Source organism: Caloenas nicobarica, chromosome 4 (assembly GCF_036013445.1).
Source record: "Caloenas nicobarica isolate bCalNic1 chromosome 4, bCalNic1.hap1, whole genome shotgun sequence".
Classification (NCBI taxonomy): Eukaryota; Metazoa; Chordata; class Aves; order Columbiformes; family Columbidae; genus Caloenas; species Caloenas nicobarica.
Window position 1 is genome coordinate 32,391,270 of NC_088248.1, and position 22,055 is coordinate 32,413,324.

Here is a 22,055-nt window from a genome sequence, read left to right on the forward strand (position 1 = left end):
AGTAGCTCTGCTGAGCACTTCTACCATAACATTTGCAATGAGGAATTATGTGCAACTAATATTTCGTCTTGCAGTTCTGGAAACAATAAACAACAGCATAAGAGAGAGGAATTATAGTCTCTGGAAATGGCAGCTCCCACCCCATTCCTCCTGAAAGCTTAGATTTAGCTTCAATGTGTGTCAAGATATTTTACAAGAACCAATGATTCTTCCAGTCTTTCTAAGCAGAGGAACCTGACTCAAGTGAGCTTAGTTTTATCTTTGACTGGATTCTGGATGATGGTTTTGTCCTGCATTGGGAAGGTTTAACTCTGGCATACCTACATGTGAGTTAGTTTGTGTGGATCTAGTTAGTTAGCAATCTTAGTAAACGATTCTTTAATTACATAGAGCATTTAGACAGAACACTTCCTGAGCACACAGAGAACACCATTACACTTGGTAAATTATATGTTTATTTAAATGAGCTGTTATCCTAATAGACCAGCATCTATTCCTATTTCAAGTCATTAGTGAAATCACAATCAGTAACCTGACAGTCTAATTAATTAATCTGAAGCCGTTTAAAAAGAAAAAAACCAACACAATAGCATAGCAAACCATGCTTAACTATTCACCACAGCAGTCTATCACAGTTATAGCGAGGTATTTAAAAATAAGAACTATGTAGCTTGTTATCATGAGGGAATTATCTCTAATTTTAATTTGTAAGTAATGTGGACTAGATTTAAAATGGTACTTCCAGTTTGCAGATTTCCCACGTAGGAGGAATTGACGGCAGGAAGTTTTCTTCGTTATTGACCGCGAGTCACTGTGTGAGTCAGTGCCCAAGAGGGTCCAGGCCGCTGGCCAGCAGGTGATTCCCCACCCGTGCCCCTCCACAACAGGCCGCTCACCGTGGAAAAGGGGCTCGAAACGCTCCCGCTCGCAGAGAAACGCGCCCCGTGGAGCACCGGCATTTTCTGCTGAGAGGGAACAGCACTCATGCAGCGCAGTATCACCTGAAGACACAATAAAATTAATAACAATTAAAAATGGGGGTGTGTATAACAGTGCCACCTATTGACTCGCATAACTGGGGCTGCCTTCTTCCTATGCCACTGTTTCTAAAACACAGGGCCTATCCACCACATTTTTATTTTTTAAAAAACATTGATTTGTGTTTTGTTTCGTTTTTCCTCCCCAGGAGCGTGTTTCTTCCCGAGCCGAGACCTCCTCACCTGATAACCACAACTGTTAACCTCAAAAAGGGGCACGACCGATGCCCTCCCCTCCCGCGGCTGCTCTGGCCTCGGCAGGCGGAGGGGGCGAGGGCGGGCCGGGCCGGGCCGCCGAGGCCAGAGCGGCCGGCGAGGGCCACCCGCCCGCCGGCCGTCACCCGCCAGGTCGCGGCTCCTCCTCGCCTCTCTGACTCAGCGGCCGGTGCCGAGTTGGGGCCGCCCGCCGTGAGGGAGCGGGAAGCGGGGGGTGGGGAAGATGCCCGCCCTGAGGGGACGGAGCCTCCGGGGCGCTCGGTGAGGGCGGGCGTGAGGGGGATCCCTCCCCTCTGAGGGATTAGCGCCGGCCGCGGCTGCCCCGTCACTGACGGCGACTTACCTGGGCGTCCACCTCCCTTCCCTCCCTCCCTCTCGGAGCCGGTCGCGTCGGCAGACAGGGAGCGGGACCCGCCTCGCCCCTCCCTGGGGAAACTTTCCGCCACCGGCCGCGCCAGGTAGGGGCCGGCCCTCCCGGGGCGGGTGCCATGAGGGGGTGGCGGCGGTTGGGGACGGGCCTCGGACCTGGCGGCGCGGCCTCCGCGCCGGGCGCAGCCGCTCCCGCCCAGGGTTGGGCAGCGCCCGGGCGCCGAGTTGAGGAGGCGCCGAGTTGAGGAGGCGTCTCGCCGGCGTTTCTGCGGGGCGGCGGGCCGGTGTCCCCCGCAGCCGGGCAGCTGCTGTGTGCCTCGGGGCCGCCCAGGGGAGTATATAGGTCACTGGAAGTAATGCCCGCCTAATCCCCTTTATCTTTTTTGGCTCGGCTTTCGTGCTGCTGGTTTGTAGGACGACCTGGGCAGCGTTGGCCGCAAACTTCTGGGAGAGGACCCGGGCTTCACGCAGGGGAGCAGGCGATCGCCAAGGTGAGAGCATCGGAAGGCTTCTTCCTCACAAGTGTGATGCTTTCCGTGGTGCCAGGTATTTCTGCTTCTGTCTGTCAGCCGCCCGACCCTGTGCGTGGGTTGTCACTTTGAGTTCAGGCTTGTGTTTTAACAGGCTAGTAACGCTATCTTTGTTCTTCGGGAAACTTGTTGCATCGCTCGCCAAATCACTGAAGGCTATTTTGATATTTTCTTGGTATGCCAAAGAAAAGTAGAGGTCTCAGCAACTTCAGGGCCCCGGTAACTGGAGAAGACAGCGTGTCCTGATTAAAGTGGTTGCCGTGATCTTTGAGGCAATCAGGAGCTGCTATCGAAGTCATGTGAGTGTGTTCTGTCACCCAAGGTGTTGGTAGAAACTTGTCATGATTTTGAGCTACTCCTTGTGGATAAATCTGTAGGCGTGGGCAGATATGCACTGTTAGGATGTTGCGCTTAAGCCTGCCGGTGTAGGACAGTTTGCCAGGTTGGGGCATATGGTTGGTAACAACTGATAAATGCTCAGGCACACTTGGTAATGTTCAGAGATTTTTATTTCAGTCTGATTTCTTCCTCCTCCCTGGGGTGTGTGGTTAGTTTTCTGATTAGTGTTAACACATTAAATATATTTATAATAAGAAAAATGCCTAAAAATAAGTGTTTTATATGCTGCCATACTTGTGGTTGAACTGAAAAAGACTAAAGAATCAGCCAGTGCAGATCGATGTGAAACTCTGCTGTGCAATATAGTTGCATTTTTCATCTGTACAACAGTGTTTTTATTCCTCCTTGTAGCTGTAAGAAGGATTCAAGGCCTCATCTCGTTAGTGGCAAAGTATGATGCTTTCATCTTGTTTTCATCTTCAGAGAGAAGAGGAAGTGATAATAAACTATCCATTCAAAGAGATCTCTTGCACATGAATATAGTAATAGTGTTAGCTTATGCAATATAGACCAATGTTTCTGGCCTGTGCAGGTTTTATATCATAATTTCTAGAAGTAAACCTTTTAGAAAAAATGGTGATTGGAAGGGTTTATAATAGCCAAAGTAGTGAAGTCTGATTAGGGTTTTCACTTTATTCATGTTGTCTTACTTCTGCTGGGCTGTGTATAACGAGTCCACCTGATCTGAAACTAATCTAAGAATTAGCACCTAATGCTGTAATTTGTTTCTTCCTCTCTGGCACTGCTTTAATGAACATGGAAGGTCAAAGGGAGAAGGAAAAGACAGAAAAATTTATAATTTACTTTGTAAAGTATAAATAATTGCAAAGGGCACAGTTGTACCAGTGAGATTATTTGTGTGAGGATGGCTGTTGTTGAAGCTGATGGAACATCCGGATGCCTTTTTCTGTTATCCATCTCAATCAAGACAAATGTTTTCAATGACTTCTGCTAACAGTTATTTTAATCTATTTATTGAGTCATGATGATTGATGATATGTGCTTTGAAAAATAAGTGAATTCTATCAAAATGATGAAAAATGTGTTGCCAAAGCCCATGGAAGAAACATAATTTCATTTACATATTTTTCTTTTATTTTTTTCTAAACTTTACTGTATCCATCTTGTATCTATATGGTGGTGATGGTAAAAATGGGATTATCCTCTGGGAAGGTGGTGTTTTTGTCATTGTGGGGTTTTTCTCTCTTTCCGCCCTCCCCCCTCCCCTGCCTAAATGGGATACAAAACTTCCTAGAATCTGGAACAAAGAGAACGAAAATTGGAGAAACTGCTGCTAATGTGGGTTTATTTGATCCTGGCATGAAAATGAGTTTTGGAAACCTATGTGTTTCTTGTTTTTTTTTCAAAAGATTATACTAATGCATTGATGCCTGTGAAGCGTAAGTCTTCAGATTTACAAACTCTCAGTACCATCTGAAGCATCAGTTTCTTTGTTAAACTGTTCATTAAAGGGTTATCAGGATTACTTTGATGCACATCAAGGTTTAAGGCTTTTTTAAAAAGAACTTATTCACAAATGCTGCTGTTCCACCCTTGCTTATCTTCATTTATTAGTATACAAATGCTGCTTTTTGATGCTTCCAGAAGGTTTCATTGCAAGGGCTTTTCAAATTTTAATTAGGCTTTTGGAAATCTTGTTTGTTTATTTAATATTTGAGTTGCATACTTGAGTTTTAAAAAATGCAGGTCTCCACATTGTGGTATAATCTTATTGTGACTTGTAGTTTTTCTCAAACATTGGAGAGAGATACTCACTCTCTCTTTGTGCTCCATGGCACGTCTAGAGTAGCTGGTATGTTTGTGGTGTTTGTTATGTGCTGCTGAGAGCAGGGCTTTTGTGACCTCTTGTTCCAGTCATCTGTTTTTGTAACAGTTTTATAACGACATTTTGGTTTATAGACACTTAAACTCCAAGACTTCCCTACTCAAACATGCTGACTTGGCATTGTTCACTTACTTGTGGTGTCTTCTCAGCCTTATCAGATAGTTATTTAGTGTAAGACTGACCTACAACCCAAGAAAAATCCTATCTTCTGTCCCCATTGGAGGAAGCCCCCAGTAGACAGGGCATAAAGGAAGGCTGTTGGCAGAACAGTGCTTTTCATGTCCTGCTCTTGGATGTGCTTGAGGTAATGCACAACAGTAGATATCAATACTTCAGGTATGTTATGGATGTACTTTTAATGCTCTGGTAGTGTTGAGTCAACACAAGCAGACTCAGGGTGCTTTCATAAGAGGCTACGAAAGCCTGCACTGGTCAAAAGCTGGAGACTAGTGATATGGAAATTCTGAATTTCTTTCAGTCCTCTTTGCAGTACAGCATGGTGGCCAAATAAGGCTTTTAAGTAGCTGCTGGTATGGCTGTTCCGTAAGAATTGCTGTACTTTCAAAACCTTGTGCAAACAGCCTCCAAGAAACAGTGGCTTTTTCTGATTGGATTAATCTATTTAGAAAGTAGAGCTAGGACTGCACTGTGTCATGGGGAGCAGGTCAGTTAGACCTGGATCAAATCTGAAGTCTGACTGGGCTGAATTGAAAGAAGGGTTTTGAATGCACTTGAGTATGTGTACAGTAATAAGTGGTTCTGGAATAATTACTCCTATGTAATATATACATGCACCAGTACATTTTAAAGTGTTAAGTTTGGAAGTGCTGTGATGGTAGCAAAGCACTCACAGCTAAAGTTAGTGTTATGAAGACTTAGGAGCTTTTCAGAACACCTCTTGCCTTTCTTTTCATCTTAGGCATTGATCATAAGACTTCCGATTATTATATGTAGGTATCTTTTGGTAAATTACTCATTGATGGTGTGATAAGAGTGTTTTCCATTTTAAATCATCGGGCCAAAAAATTGTTGTTGAAGGTAATCCTGAAGGGCATGTCCAGGTGAGGCAATTCCATGTGGCATGGAAGCAGAGCAGTTAAGGTGAGAGCTGGTGACAGTGGTAGAAGCTAAAGGCACGTGAAGATGCAATCTAAGAATGAGGATTACCATTGATTAATGGAGAAGGGTCTGGAAACATGACATGAATATAGCTATCTGCATGCAGGAGACCCGAAGCCTTAGTTCCGTATATATATGCGTAACACTATTTTTCCTCCAAAATCAACTACCACCTGAAAAGGAGGAATGAGATCCTGAGTTAGTTTGCGTAACATGTACCTGGGGCTTCGACTCGCATTCTCTCTGAACTAAATGCAGCACGTTTTCTTAGCAGTTGCAGAGTTTGTCTAAAATTAATTCTGTTTCAAACTGTGGTGGCTCCCTATGAGTGGTAAGTTATTGGGAAAGCAATGACTTCTGGATTTTTTTTTTTTTTTTTTTTTTTTTAAGAAGAAAGGTCAAATTGTGAGGTAATACTGAATTGCCTATCTGCACAGTGACCATGACAGTTAATTCTGGTCTAATCATAATTAGCATTGTAGAGGACATGTTATCTGCTTCTGCGTGGAGAAACACATATCTAGATTAGTGCTAGAAATGTTAGGCAAATTCTGATTTTATAGTTTTTGGCTTTTAACTGTAGAAGCATAGTCAAATGTCATCTCCCTTTGTACCTCTACCATAGTCTCTGAACAGTATGACAGACACAGTTTTGTTTAAATAAACAGTTGCATGCCTTAGTAGAACTTGTCCACTGTGGTTTAAAAAAAAAATATAAAAAGGGCAAAAAGGCTGTGTGGTAATAAAAACATGTGCTAGGGTCTTTGCGTAAATAACTGTTGCTGAAAGACACTTGTGACCTTTATGCTTCTAATTCTACTTCATTTTTTACAAGTTGCTTTTATTATATATTGATGGAGGGAAGGATTTATTTTTGTGAACATTTTTGTATAAGTAGACCTAAGGCTGTGACTATTCTAGTAGTAGTCTAGTTTGCCTGGGGAACTGATGAAGTGATGCCAGCAAAAGAGCTCACAGCTACAAGGATCTCCTAATGTATGTAAAAAAAATAAAGCCTTTAAGCTATTGACAAGACCTATATGCCAATAGACTCTTAAACTGTAACTTAAATTAAACTGTCGGCTATTTTTATTGCACTGTGCTGACAATGAAGAGTTGAACTGCTGAAGAATCAATCCCGCTTGTGTTCACAACATCTTTTGTAAAACCTCAGGTACCCCTGAGCAGGAGTGAAGAGCATTTTGTATTTTTTTCTTTGTTTAGTTTTAATAACAATTAACAGTTAATATATTTGTAATAGCTAAACATTTTTCAGATGTTTGGTTTTTGACACACAGGTCAAAGAGCAATGACTGAAAAATTGCTGTTGTGCAGCCAGGTCCAAAAAGTAGTGTGAGTTTTTACTAAATTGTGTTAGCTCATTTTGATGTGGCAGGCTCCTGCCCTAATGCAACAAACCTAGAAGGGAGAGGTGATTTGGCTTGCTGCTTCACCACTGTACCGGCATTACATTAAGAGTAGTGTTTCTGTAAGCGTATCTATCTTGAACATATAAGGGAAGAAGGGAGCCCGAGTAGGGAGTTGCTGCTTTTATAATTACAGGTTGAAATATTTACAGCTTATTAGCCTGGACCCATGTGCTTTAATAAACAGAACTTTGCCGTTTCCTTCTTGCACGTTTGTGACACTTTTATACTTTGTCAGTGCTATAAATATGTTTTAGTACAGTGTCATAAAGTCAGAATTCCGGTAAGAAAAGCTACAGAGGACAAAAGCTTCTCTCCTCTTTTGAGGAAGTCCCTTGATTTGCAGTGCTGGACTTTGCAGGAGGGGCATGCTCCCAAGCCACAGTGAGATCTGGATTCGTTTTGGAGACAAGGGCTCTTGTTCATCTCTGCATGTGACTTAAAATGTTGGTGTGTTCTCTCTCCTACATACTGAGGTACAGCAGTGACAGGCGCTAAGCAGCCAAAGATTTTTCTGCAAACCATTAACATCTTCCAAAAGGGGTGTGTTGCTCCTTGTTTTATTCTGATAACTGTTATTGAACCACCCACATGTCCTTGGAATGTCTGTGGCGTGGATTTGGAATATCAGTCATGTTTGGATTTGTGATTCCAAGTTTCCAAGAAGTAGTGGATTCTAGTAGCTAGTCTATTACTTTGAGGTGGCATTGCCTTTTTAAAAATTTTATAATTGGCCTTTTTGCCATTCAGTTCAGGGAAGTGTAGAACACAGAGTCAGCAATAGGTGTAACAGCGTAATTTCCGTTCTGAATTGCTGACGTGCATTAAGATTAATTATGCTTACCTGCTTGGAGTGGTTTCAGATAAACAATTAGAAAGTTCTTTATCAGCTCCTTGAAACGTTTTTATAGGATGAGCATGTGAAGTGGAAGTAAATTTTCTTAAAAGTGAGGGAGGGAAAAGTCATGGAGGAAAATAAACATGGGGGGCAGAAACCGGTTTGCTCTCAAAATGATTTCTGTTCTTAATGTTCTGGTCCCAGCAATGTGAACAACAGTGGGAGACATGAGTGTGAGCTGGCTGCCAGATACCACAAAGGTTTCTTGGATGTCAGTGGTTACATCTGCCTTCAGCAGTATTTTGCTGGCATGATTTTTACAGCAGTGATGTTTGTCAATAACAGCCCAGTGCTTAGGGATTCCCGACTTGCTGGTGTTGATACAGCAGAACACACCATAGTATTGAGATGATTTTGGAGAATTTCCTTAGGCTAGATAGAGCTAGGTTTGTTTTGCTTGTATGCCAGTGGAGTCCTTGGACTTGGAAAACTTTTTTATTTTCACAAGAACCTTTATTGTTGAAAAAAAATGATTCAGAGAGAAACAACTAAGGCAGTTTAGCAAACACTGCATTTATGATGCCTGATATTCTCAAGTTATATCTTTTGCTAGTGTTGTTGTTTCTAGCAACTTACTTTCCATTTTACTTGTTAGTAAAATGGGTTAATCAGAAATGGTAAATTGCATCCACCAACCAACATTAAAGACCTAAGGACAAGGTTCGAAGGAAGTGATAATGCTCTTCGTTAGATTGATTTCTGTAGCTGAGAGAGTAGACAAAGTTCTGAGCACACAGACCTTGGTTCTGCTGACATTCAAGTCAGCTCAGCTAAAATGACTGAATTATTTGACTTTTGGTGTATATAGAAGCTGTCTGAACACTTTCCCACGTATTAATGTTTCTTTTAGTCTTTGCCTATAAGTAAAAAAATTGTTAGCAGAATTTGTGGCTTGTATTTGCATTAACTTTTCCCATTAGCCTTCACTGAATTTCAACAGCATTTGAATTACTTTGTGTGCAGATACATTTTAAAAAGATAAATGAATTAAAGATGAATGCAATGTTATCTGAGTCTTCCTCTTGACAATTTAAAATTCTAAAGTGATAGTAACGCCTCCCATTTCATGGATGTCGTATTAGTTTAGGAAGTGATAAACTATGCGCAGCTTAAATTCAGTAGTTGCTGCGTGTTATATCTTTACCATAGCAGGTACAGGTGCAATGATTCAATAGGTGGAAAGTTACCATTTGATTTTTAAAGCAGCAGCAAGTGTGGAGGATAAAACTTGCTGTATTGGCAGCAAGGCATAGTCCATTACTAGTGGTAACATTCATACAGAGTTTTGGCAAACATTTAAAGTAATAAGAGTTTAAGTTTAAAAGAGGCATCAACTCAACAGCAATGTTTCAGGAGCATTCAGCACTGGGCTCAGTGACAGGAGATAGTGTAATCTATGCCACTGTCATTCCAAAGTACACTCAAATATTCTGAGACAAAAATATTATTTATGCAAGTACAGGAATATTTGGGGCTGTGGCATAAAGGACTTGAAAAAACAATTGATGGCAGAATAAACAAACTTTTCCATGCTAAACAATTCTATTAGAAGTCTGTGTGAATAAAAAGGAAAAGAATATTGGTACTGTCTTGGTAGAGGTGACTGAAGGCTGGCAAATTGTGGAGATTTTCTGGACGAGGGAGTTTGTGGACACCTAGGAGAAATAATCTAGATCACAGATTTTTAATTACCTAGGAGTGTTGGTTAGAGAGTTCAATGGGATGCAGGTTCCTAGTAAGTTCTTGGAGGACCTTGGTAAAGCTTTTCAGGTACTCGATATGAAGAAAGCAACAAGAAGATAGGCTCTTCCAAGCTTTGTTATAACCAGAGGTCAAGTAACTTGTGTGAGAGTGAGCAAATGAGAGCCTGGGAAGGAGGACTGGTGCTAAAATAAACCAATGGATTTTTACAAAGGCAGGCTTCAGGTTAAGTCTGGTTAACATGAATATTATTCATTAGTTCTGTGTGTTAAGAGGAAAAAAATTAGTATATATGTTGTTCCTTCAGGAAATTATGTTAATGGCAGAAATTGAAACGATTTTTCCACAGAGGAAAATACAAAAAGTAGTGAGAGGCTGGCTTGAATACTAGTGAGCTCTTTAACATCAAACTCAACAAGGAGGGAAAGGGAATCCAGGCTGGATTGCCAAGGATAAGTGTAAAAAATATAGCACAATCACATAAAATTAAAATGCAACATTCAGAATGCCCAACTCAGAAAGAGTTACAAGAAATCATTGTAGAAATATAACATTACTAGAAAGACAGTACTTTGAAAAGTGGAGCTGTGGACAGATAATGCAAAGCAGTCTGAGGTCTTTTTTTCTTCACCTCATCTGTAATAAGAGAGGCTGGGACTAGGAGGTAAACATGGTGTTCAAGGCAAGTGCTAAAACCCTAAGCTGGTGTGAGGAAGGAATGAGTTATAGAGCATTTAGATAAGTTTAAGTTTGAAGTGTTTAAAAGAACACTATTGAAAGGGTAAGAGCTGGCTGATGTAATCACTGAGCTGCTGCAGTTACTTAACTCATGGGGATGCATGTAATACTGTGCGACTGAGAAGAGTGATTATAGTGTCTGCCTTCACAGATTTGGGGGAGGGAATTGGAAATGAGCAGTTGTAGACCCAGTTGTTTAATTTTGATTATTTGTTCCAGTATTTTTCCTGGGAATTAAACCCTCCTAAACCAGTAGAAGATGAAAAAGAAATGAGCAATAGCCCATATGATTTTCTTTTTATGATTAAACCATGTTAGACTAATGCAGTTTCTTTCTCCAAAATGCTAACAGGCCCTGCAATCAGAAAAGCAGCAGTTGGTCTGTGATAGCTTGACTCTTTATGATAGAAAATGTCAAAACTTCACTCTTGTTAAAGAATATCTGGAGGAATTGACTGTAGGTAAGTGCTAAACTGCTTGAAAAACATTGTTTACTCTAGGAATGGACTCATGAGATAGTGTTTTGGGGTTTGGATGTTTTTGTTTGGTTGGTTTTTATATATATGAAGGATTTATGTATTATAGTGGATGACAAGAATAGTAGGAGTCAACACTTATGCAATTAGAAAATTAGAAAATATCTTACCAAGGTATTGTCACAGAATGACTGAATTCTGCCCTTAGAAAAGGGTTTTATTAGAAAGGGCTGCTTCTCAGGTCAGGGCTGAGGTTTGCATAGCAAAAGCATGAGCCCCACAGCCCAATTCCTTACTTCAAGCACAGCAAGGCTTCTTTAAAGTAATTACTGCCTCTTGGTTGACATGAGCAGTCAGAATCCAGTAGAACCAAATGCTTCCCCCTGAGGCTTTTGCTTCAGTAAACCTTTAGGACCCTTCCATATGTGAGAACAGAAGTATATTGTGCTAGTTAAATGAAGTAATCTTTCTGGCCAGTGCTGAGGTAGTGCCCAGTTTTAAAGATAGAATTTATTTTAAAAATAAAGAAAAAAAAACAGGTAATAATCTATTGGAGGGAGTCTGGAGAGGTGCAGTAAGAATACCTACCTGGGTATCTGGCAGAATGACTGAATGAACCAGCGGCTGTTATTTTCACTTCAAAGGAAAGAAAGAATTAGTGGAGAAATGAGAGAGTGAGGGTCAGTCTGTGAAATATCTATGATTCTCACAATGATCTGTTTTCTTCCCTTGGTTGGTAAGACACTGTTGCATTGGAATATACTATTAAGGAAAGTTGTGAATAATTTTAAGAACAGGTGATGCAAGCACCATTGTGACAGTGAGTGGTGACTGAAACATGATGGATATTACCATGGCACATGGGGAAAGACTACGTGACTTTGAGGTGATTTTTGATCCTTTGACTGGTAGGAGATGGTTGCTGTGGTGCAGCATGATCTGTAAAATCCAGGGAGAGTGCAGTACTGAGAACTCTTTTTCTCCCTACCTCTACTCTTAATGTTTCATCTGACAGGGAGGATCCAGAAGATATTAAAACCTCATGCCTCTTTTTCTGACTTCACATCGTTGTGGCTGTTGAAAAGTAGCTAGAACAGCATGAGAAAGGACTGCGGGCGTGCCTGTGCCCACACTGGCTCTGCGGGAGCAAAGCCCAGAGCAGGGAGTGCTAGGAAATGTGCTGTGGAGTTGCCTAGATTAGCTTCAAAAGCAGTTTAGTCATATTTGTATGGCTTTGCATCCAAGCCACTGTGGTTTTACTGCTTCTAGACCTGTGCTACTGTCTGCTCTCTGCCACGCAGACTTAATCAGCTTGTGTTAGTGACCATTTGGCAAACTCTTTCCTGTAATCCACTGTATGTTGTAAACAACCCTTTATTGTGCTGCCCTTGTAGCCTGTGTTTATTTGGGTGCACTAACTCTTTTCCTTTAATTAATCGTCCAGTAACAGCACAAAACAGTGATGGCTCTTTTCTGTGTGAGATTTCTTGTCTGAATGCTAGGGATAACAACAGTGACATTAAACAAAGGTTTTAATTTCAGTTGGATGCTGTTGGGCAAAGCTGTGAATTGCAGAAGAAAAACAGATTTGAGGAAGTCCTGTAGTGTCAATGGATCTCTAAATCAAAAGCAAATAGGCACAACTTTATGCAAAATTAACAATTTAGCAGGCTTTATTTTTTTTAAACTCAGAAAGGGAAGCTTCCCAGGATGTATTGCTTCTACAATGTGTTCTTTCTCTTAATTACCATCATGCATGTATGGAACAGAGCTAATTTTTAACGTACTTCTCTTTTAATATTTTAAAGTCCATCTGCTGTTTTTGTGAGATTTTGAATGGCATGTATTGCTACTGGGAGTGTTTGTATTGATTCATAAGTCTGTGGACTATGGTTTCTGGGGTTTTTTGGGGCTTTCACATGAAAGGGAAAGACAAGGAAAGCAATTTAAATTTCCCGAATGGCAAGGCTATGCATCTCTTGTAACACCAAGCCTGGGTAGCGGTCATAGGTTATGGTACGTGGGATGCAATACAATCTCTAAGGACAGCTTTCATCTCAAATATGTAGTATAATCCTGAGCTCAAAATTAGTTGTGTAAAAGAGGATGGCTAGTTCTTGGCTACTCACAAATCCTTGAAAAGGCCTTTGCTTTTCTGAGGATGTCCTGTAACCTGCCTATTCAAAGAAGGTTTGACAGGCTACTCTTCTGTGGGTTGAAGAAACATTGAAAACTGCCTTCTGTCATGATGTTAATGATATCAAGATATAAAATAGAGCATCTTAATTCATGAAGGTTACTATTAATACTATGAATTGACTATTTTTATGTTCTGAAATGTTTTAATATCCTTATCGTACTCATTTTAGGACAGAATTTCAGGCTATCCAAGCAATGTGAGCTGATGTAAGTGTTTTTCTTTTTTTTTCTTTCTTCCCCTCCCCCCACCTGATATTCATATAATTTAAATTTTTTCTTTATATCTGCTTCCATTTTTTTTTGAGCAGTTCCTCTACCATTTCATATTTTCCTCATTTGTCTCAGTTTTCAGAAATTAGGCAGAAACTTTCTGTGTTATCTATCTCTCCCCCTGCACAGCCCACCCTCCCCAATTTAGGGTACAGAATGCAGATGCGTGTTATTTCTTACTGGTGTGTGGTGTCGCTTGTGTGCTTTTACAAAGCTCTGTCTTTGGTGCAGAAGCAAAATACTTGTTCTTCCAAAAATGCATTACATAAGGCAAGACTGTGTTTGGCAGTAATGGTTTTTGAGTGCCTAGAAAGAGATCCAAGTGTCAGTGCTCTCTGGAGATAAGGATGCATTATTTTCTACCTGGCAGTACTGAATTTTGTCTGGAGGTGAATGAGAGCTGGTGACAAGTACCTACTGGCAATACTGTGTGATTAGTATGACTCTCTTGGGCCAGGAGTATAGGAAGGTCTCCATTTAATTATAACTGTGTTTCTTTAATTACAGTTTTAAAATGAAAAAAAAAGCTGATTTGAAATTGCAATATCTTTAGAGTATACTAGACTGAGTCTTCTTTTGCCCTCTAACCTAAGCTGTGTGTCTGTGGTTTTTTGGTTTTGTTTGGTTTTAAATGAGTTGGGAAGCTAAAGGCACTTGGGCTCTGTGAAGTTACCATAGCTTGAAATTAAGGTGTGATCAGAGAATCTTGCCATGTTCTGAATGCCTTCTCTTTAAAACCTGCACATTAACTGCATATCATAGAGAAATCACGCTTTTGTAGATTACAAATGAACAGACCTTTGTGTTTTCCTTTACTGCCTCAGTTGTAGTAACAAAGATTCATTGAGTCAGCCTGGCAGGACTTTGAAGCTGTAACACCAAATATGTTAGGATAATATGGCACCACTCTTAAATTTATGTCATAATTTATTAATGATATAATGGAAAACATGCACTAGCCAGATCAGAAGTGGGATTGTTCCTCATATGACTCTCTTCTTCATTGACTATGGTTTCAGTCTCTAGGACGAATTTTCGGTTTCAGGCTCGTGATTGTAGATAAGAAATGTTCTTCAGGTTGAAGCACATTGGACTCTTTAAAACAAACATGCTGGGAGGCTCATTTCCCCCCCCCCCCCCCCAGCCCCACCCCTTTAATTCTGATCACTTGAGGCCCCTCCATGGATACTTCTTGCATACCCCTTTCCCACATCTGCTGGAAAAAATTTGTAGAGAGGCTTGGGGTTACCTTCTATGCTAGACTATAGTTCTGACTATGGGTAGGGTTGTGGTGGTTTTGGTTTGGTTTTTGTTGTTGTTTTGTTTTGGGTTTTTTTGTTTATTTATTTGTTTTTGTTTTCCTTCATTTCCGTTCCCTGTGATGGACTATTTCATATGTAGCTAAAAGGAAAGAAAAATGCCAGGTCGATCAACTTGTAAACCTAATCATGAGGACTCCATTGAGACAATACCTTTCTATTATGTGTACGACAGTAGTTTTTAAGCTGTGCTGCAAATTAAAGACGATAAATCCAAGAGAGAAAATAATTATTTAAGCTAAAGTACAGCTTAATCAAGAACACAATTAAATTATAGGCTCCATTTATAAATTTACTCAGCTGAGTGATACAAAAATAGACTGTATTTGACAAATCAAACTTAGTCTTATTTTTGTGACCAGACATAATGGATGTATAAAGCAGACAGGAGGGGAGCTAGTGCTAATTACAAATTATGGAGAAATCTCCTTCCTTTAGAGCCATTTTGAACAATAAGAAAAGGTATTAAAAATATATAAAAGATATAGATATATTAAAAGTATATAAAATAATCACAGTGTAGTGAGCTAGCATTTTGTGAACAGTATTTTACTATTTCAGTGATGCTGCACACATCCTCAAGGTGCGTTTGTAGTAACAAAGGCCATACGGAATGTTGGCAGAGAAAAGCACATGAAGAAGTTGTTGTGGCTCTTTTATGGATTTTTATCACAAGTGAGCTATACAAAGTAATACCTTTCTGAATTGGAGACAAAGGTGTTTCCTCATGTAGAATTAAAAAAAAAAAAAAAATCCCCAGATACTAATTAAAGGGTATTGTAACAAAAAACCACTCAAACCTGAGCTCATAACATTTTCTGGATTGATCTGGTTCCATGTTGGTGTTAGGTACATATTTTCTTTTATTTAGAGGCACATGCTGGAGTAGGATTGCATTAAAGGCACTGGCATGAAATGTTTTAGAGATGATGTGAAGGATAGAGAGATTCACCCCAGTATCATTTCACTTGAGGAAACTGGCTAGTTTTTAGGACTACTTTTTTTTTTTTTTTTTTAATAAAGGTGGAAAATGATGCTAAAATTATGAGATTTCTAGTAACATCTATGGAGGAACCTGGTATTATCATCTTAAAATTCATGAGCATAAAATGGCAAAGGGATCTCTTGGATCATCTAGTCTAGGCTGTGCTGAAACCATGTTATATTTGTGATGTATAAAATTATAGTGTCTTTCCATAAGCTCTTAATTTTAGGATGTTTTTGTTCATGCTACTTTGATGGGAAAGCTATTTAAGAAGCTGCTTTAGACTATCGGTTCTTGGCCAAATATTATGTTGATGGAAAATAATTATTTTCTCCCTTAATATAAATAATTTTTACTTTGTGCATGACTACTTTCAGCATGCTGAAAACTATTCAGAATGTTACCTCCTTGCTTATAGGACAGAAAAACTGACAGCCTCCCTGTTTTGAATTGATTTGTGTAGTCTAGAGGAATTTCTGCCAGACAGGTTAGTGGGATGTCTGTAAAATCAATTTTGAATGCTAAGCACTGTGTAAATGAATAGACACCCTTTTCATACTTGCATTTTTTTGTATGTGTGCAGCCTTGTTAAATGTCAAATACAAATTTAATAAAAATGAGTCCAGTGTTGACAGAAGGGCGTGGATTTGTCCTTCTCCTTTGCCTTTGAATGTGTTTAGCTTGTTTAACAAGATGTTCTTATGATGCATTTCCTGTCTGAAAATTGAGTTTTGTAATCAGCTTTTTGGCAGCGTAGCCAGCTTTAGCATTCAGTGTCGCACCACTCTTTTCTGCTTTTGCATTGAATTATTTATCCTCCCCTTCCCTCCAGTTACTTTTAATTACTATTAACAGAGAATGATAATTTTTACTTTTTTACTTTCTCTGCCTTTCTTTGTCTGTCATAGAAAGCTGAATGCTGCTGAAAGGTGTCAGCTGAAGAAACCTTAGAACTAGATTGTCCACCAAATAGAACAGTTGCAAGAGCAAGTTTTTCCTTGCTGACCCGTTGACATGCTTTAATTGCAGGTAAAGTAAGTGCGCGTGTATATGTGTGTAATGGATAATTCATAATAGAAATCTGTTTGCTGAACCATCAGCTTAATATTTGGAATGCTGGATATCATGATAGGTTTTTGCAGCGTGGACACCTGTCCTCTGAAAAGTGTGTGGACGCCTGTCCTTTGAAAAGTGAGCTTAAGACTTCAGTCTTATTTAAAACGTAAAATAGAAGCTCTAGTAGCATTGAGCTACTAGTGGCATTGAGGCTCTGGCACATCCTGTGCGATGTTTCACTTCTCTTCTTGTTCACCCGTACAGTATATTCCACAGAGGATGACAATCGTATAATATTTGGGTGGCAATCACAGTAATCACTTACGTGTGAAATGCATATATGGCTGTTTCTTAGTGGCACACTGATGAGAAACCAAAAGACTGCACACCAGGATTTTCTTGAGTTGGCAAGACTTGCTTTTTTGTTGTTTTTGTTTTGTTTTGTTTCAGAATGTCTCCATGTCATTTGGACTATGGGGTACGAAATAGTTGAAAAGCCTGTCATGCAAAGAATGTACATTTACTTTTTTTCCTCTAACAGATACGCTGTAGGATGCAGAGAGAGTTGAAGGAGAAAAGACTCATCTCTATGTATGCTTAAAAATCGAGCACAGAAACTTTAGAAATCCTTTTACAGCAAAAACTGAAGAAGGGGTAGAGGCTACTAGACTTCAGCTTGTCATTGGATCATCTTAGTTCATCTTATTCCGCAGTGAAACTAGTCAGCTGACAGACGAAAATTCAGATAAATCTCTTCCCTGACGTGATCTACAAGCATGAGTATCAGTTAATTCTTGATGCAACATCGTACATGTGCTTTTTTTTTTTAATTAGACAAGCTGTTTTACAAGGTGGAAAGGGCTGACTTGAGTTGCCTTCCCAAGAGAATCTTATTCTCAGGTTGCAAAAGGGGCTGATGAAAAAGCATGAAGAGGGGTGTGGTCTTCATATCTTGAGTGTTTCACAGAAGAGTTGGCATCATTTGGGGAGGAGACGTGGATGTTAATTGCTAGACTGACAAGGAAGTTGTGTGTATAAGAGAAGCCCAAGACAGGTAGAGTGGGTATGAAATGAGACTGGGATTAGTACAGACAAGCTTGAAATTTGTCAGTATGTTTGGTTTCCAGAGTTGTGCTGGTTACATCAGGTAGGCCATTCATACCAGTCAAATAACATTAGAAAGGGGAAAAATATTAAATGATACTTTACAATAATCACTAGTTCCTGTTTTTTATATACGTAGATTTTCTTTGAAACTGATTATAAAAAATGGGAATAGCTGGTAGATATTAACTACATATTTACTCTCTGGTAAACCCTTGTGCCTTGTTTGTTACTTTTAAAACTCAAAACACTTGTTTTATGAAAATGAACACCATCTTGCAGCATCCTTTTGTGTAGCACGTGTCTGGTCTTATCCTCCACTGTAATGCTACGTAGTCATTCTTACACTTCTTTCTCGATGCAGTTTGTTGCAGGTCTTGATGCCGACCTCAGAATGGGAGACTTCTGTTTTGTCAAACTGGAAGCGAGAACATTCTTATTCTCATATTAACCCGTGCTGCTCTGTAATGGTTTGGAAGGCATCTGGTTTCTCTGTAATATGTACAAGTTCCCCAGGTATAATATCAATGTGTCTTAGGAAACTGCGGGTCTGTAGATACACTGATGTTTGACAAGTACTTAACGTGTTATTGTTGTCACCCTCTGAAGGAAATAATTGGCAGCTCTGGCAGTGTTGTAAACCTGTTTTATGAAATGCAAATCATGAAAATGTTTCTGAATGTCAAGCCTTGTCTAGAAGCTCAGCTAGCAGGATGTTTGTCCAGAGGAACTACATATTCCCAAGACAGATAGCACTAAATCCAAAACTGAATCAATATCAGCTTCTACATGTACTGAGCTACAGCTTATCCCTGGTTCTGTGACTGTATGGAAGCAGCTTTGATTGCCAAAGTGACTATTTCTCAATCAGTTGCTGTAGGTAAGCGTTGTTCCTCAGATGGTTTGTAGAGTTAGAATTTAATTACATTAATATCTTACACAATAAAGGCAAGTCTATTTCTTTGTCCTGATAGGAAAAAAAAGAGCAACAACCGTTGTTTTAAACTAAAGTCCAGTCTCGTTCCGTAACTTCGTTTATAGCACTGTATAGCTTTCAGTTAGTTGTTTCTTCTCTCTCTGACTTAAAATCTAGTTATGCTAAGGGAAGGGCAATATAGCCATGGATGGTGGACTCAGGTTGGAATTTCAGAATGAAAAAGAGACACAAAATGGATTTTTATCCTGTTTTAAGTTATTCAGTTTGTATGCAGGATCATAGGATCATACTTCCTTTCAGCTGTGTTCCGACCAAAAAAAAAAAAAAAGGTAGAAAAACTGTGAAGACTCAAATTTGAGGGGAGGAAGTGTCTTTTTCACTCAGCAGTGAGTTTGATTCTGGGAGCAATCCAGTAAAAATTTGGTTCCTATCAATTATCTGAACTAATTACTATAGGGGAAGATCCTGTTCTAGTGATGTAGGTAATTTTTAAACTGCCTTGAGTTTCACAACATGATAATATTAATAGAAAAGAACTATTAGATTTTATTCTTTCATAGGATTCCTTGGGCCAGTTGCAGGCTACTTGGTATGGCCTTCTTTAGGAGCCAGTTATATGCTATTAATAATTTAAATAGTTCTTATTTCTAATCTTTCATTGCTATATACTAGTGTACGAATTTGCTCCCTCTATGATGCGGAGGGATAGATTCATAAAGGACACATCTGCCTGGCAGTTCGGAGAAGTATAAAGGTGTATGTGTTGCTTTAGGAATGCATGAGACACTTTGCTCTTCCTTAGCTCAAGACATACAAGGAAAAAACTTACATATATATCACATAATGTGGGCTATTCATTGCAGAGTTTCAGGGTGTGTCATAAAGAATGTTTTGTCCAACCATCTTGACTTCTTTATCATTGCTTGTGTCTTGAGTCTAATTAGATAAGTGCATATTTTGTCCTGAAGAATTAAGCCCAGTGCAGAGAAGTTAGTGTGAGATGGTAGATAGGAGAGGCCACTGGCATGGTGAAAGAGAAAAACAAGACTAGTTTTCTGATCACAGTGACAACTGGTTTTTATCAACTTTGATCCCATTGCAATAAGAGTAATAAGCAGATATCTTTCCAGAATTGGCTTCACTTTAGTACTAAATTAATGTAAATTGTGCTTGGTAGCAGCCCTATGAAACCTAAGAGAATTTGTAACCATTCTGAATAAAGGAGGTTTGGTAAGTTCAGTGCTAGAAATGAAGAGATTTTATGATAGTGTTAAAGAAAAAGGCAAACAAACTAAAAAAGAAACAATTTTCATAATAGAAGTGAGTATTATCAACATAGTGGTTTTATGTTTGTTTTGGTGGAAAAAACACCATTGTGATGGCAGCAAACTTACAAGGATGAAGTCATGCTTATACAAAATAAAATTCCAGAACAAAATCTCTAGGGATCACATTCTCAGCTAATGGGATGTTTTCCTGTCTATCATTTTCTTTGCATCCTAACATTTTTTAAAACAAATCAGGTTTTCAGGTAAAGCTGACTTCATTTTTCCAAATGTAGATTGATTAAATTGTTTTAAAGTGTGCATTATTATTTCAAAATATAAACTTGGAACAAATGAAAGAGAGGAGTAAGAGCTGCTAATGTATAGGCCTGCAAGATCTGATTGAATTGGAAGGCTAAATGTAAACTCATTTGTTAGATTTTGGTTTTGTTTCTGCAGTCTGAGAATCTGACGAACTGAACAGAAAAACACGAGAGAAATGTTTCTGTAGCGGCTGTCAGGGAAGCTTTGCTGTTAATCAGACAAGCAATGGAGATAATGTTTGTATTTGTTGTATACGGAGCAGTGAGTACCGAGAGGGTTTTCAAGTTGACCTGTCCTTACAACAGGAGATGGTGGGTTTATGACCCTTGAGAGAAGAGGTCTGGAGCCTGGTGGCAGTTGTGCTGCACAAACACAGAAGCTGGGGTTCCTGGTGGCCGTGTCTCAGGAATCTTGTTTTGGTTTAAAACCAGAGAGGGCCTCGCGTGTGATTCAGCACATTTTCCTCTTGGTCAGATTTAGGTTCCATCCTGCCAGCTGCACTGATGCCTGCGACTGAAACGAGAACTTGAGCGTCTTTACTGACGGGGGTCAAAAATCTGCTCAGCACAGCGGTGTTTTCCAGCGGCAGCTGCCACAGGGTGGAATATGTGCATAGTCCAAGTGTATAGCAATATCTTGGGCCGTGTGCAGTCCAGGGGCATGTTTAATCAAAAGCAATAGCCTTTCTCTTCTGCAAGTTCAGTGGTTTTTTTTTTTTCTTTTTCTTTCATGAATTCGATTAATTGCTATTAAAAATAATGCATACTTTTGGTACCTGCTGTGGCCTGTACCAATGAGTTCCATAGTTTCTGTCACAAGTTAACACCTGTGCAGGAACAGAGATGGGAAAAGGAGATATCCAGAGGGAGGAGAATGCAGGATCAAAGTTGTAGGTGTTTAAATCATGTGTCGTATACTTCTTTTTAATTTCCTGAAGGATTATATGTCTCTGCCTTAGTGTATGTTTCAGGGATGTAAATATATGTTGTCACTTATCACCCTGGATTCCTCAGAAATGTTTTAAATTCTGGTTTGCTAGAAACAGAAGTGGATTAATGAAAAAGTAATCACCTACTTCAAGTGAACTGTTGGTTTTTTTAAAGCAGTGTTTGTGGTCTTACTTTCATATTCATTTGAATGATGTAAAATTTACATCTAATGTTCTTTTTGTTGTAAGTCTTTTAAAACAAAGATTTGGACACTGTAAGTATAACATTATTGAGAAGGAATTTTTTGAGAAACTTTTTTACTACTAAGATTAGATTAATGAGATTTGCTCGCAGTGCTTCAGGTTCAAAGTGAATAAATTGACTGGGTAGTAAATTAATTGATTCCATTGCCACATGCATGCTCAAGTTTACAAAATGCAGGCTAAGCAGAATACTTGTTTCATCCTACTTTTGTGGCTCTACTAACTAAAATGAACTACGGCTTATCTTAACCAAGAGAAGGTGGAAGTGATCAGATAAATATGATACATTCCTGGAGGGCACCAGTTGCTGGAACTAGCACGTAGTTTGCAAAATGATTTATTGAAATATTCTTTTTATGTTCATTCAAATCTAGAGCTTCCTCTTCTATCAGAAAAATGCAACAGTGTATCTTGCACAGGCTGGTTTATTGTAGGCCATTTCCATGTATTTCAAAAGTTGCAGCTGACTACTTGAGTCCCGGGTTTTGAAGCTTTTAAACTGGTTTTCATGGAAACTGTTTTATGAAACATATGACTTTTTGGCCTCTGTTCTAGCAGGGATGTTATATTCAAGAGGAAGGAAAAGTCTTTTGCTGCATTGTAGCTGTGTGTGACACAATGTGAATGTCTTTTTTGGTTGACATTTGC

The 22,055-nt window shown here is 39.4% G+C and overlaps 1 protein-coding gene across 1 annotated transcript; it reads right to left on the minus strand.

Moving 5' to 3' along the window:
- Positions 1-473: 473 nt before the first annotated feature.
- LOC135988716 (nuclear factor of activated T-cells, cytoplasmic 4-like) lies at positions 474-4,345 on the minus strand. Its single transcript, XM_065634884.1, has 3 exons — positions 4,328-4,345; positions 1,597-1,930; positions 474-1,001 (listed from the first exon to the last, which is right to left on the minus strand). The coding sequence occupies exons 1-3, from the start codon at positions 4,343-4,345 to the stop codon at positions 610-612; spliced, it is 744 nt and encodes a 247-aa protein (XP_065490956.1). The 3' UTR covers positions 474-609.
- Positions 4,346-22,055: the final 17,710 nt, after the last annotated feature.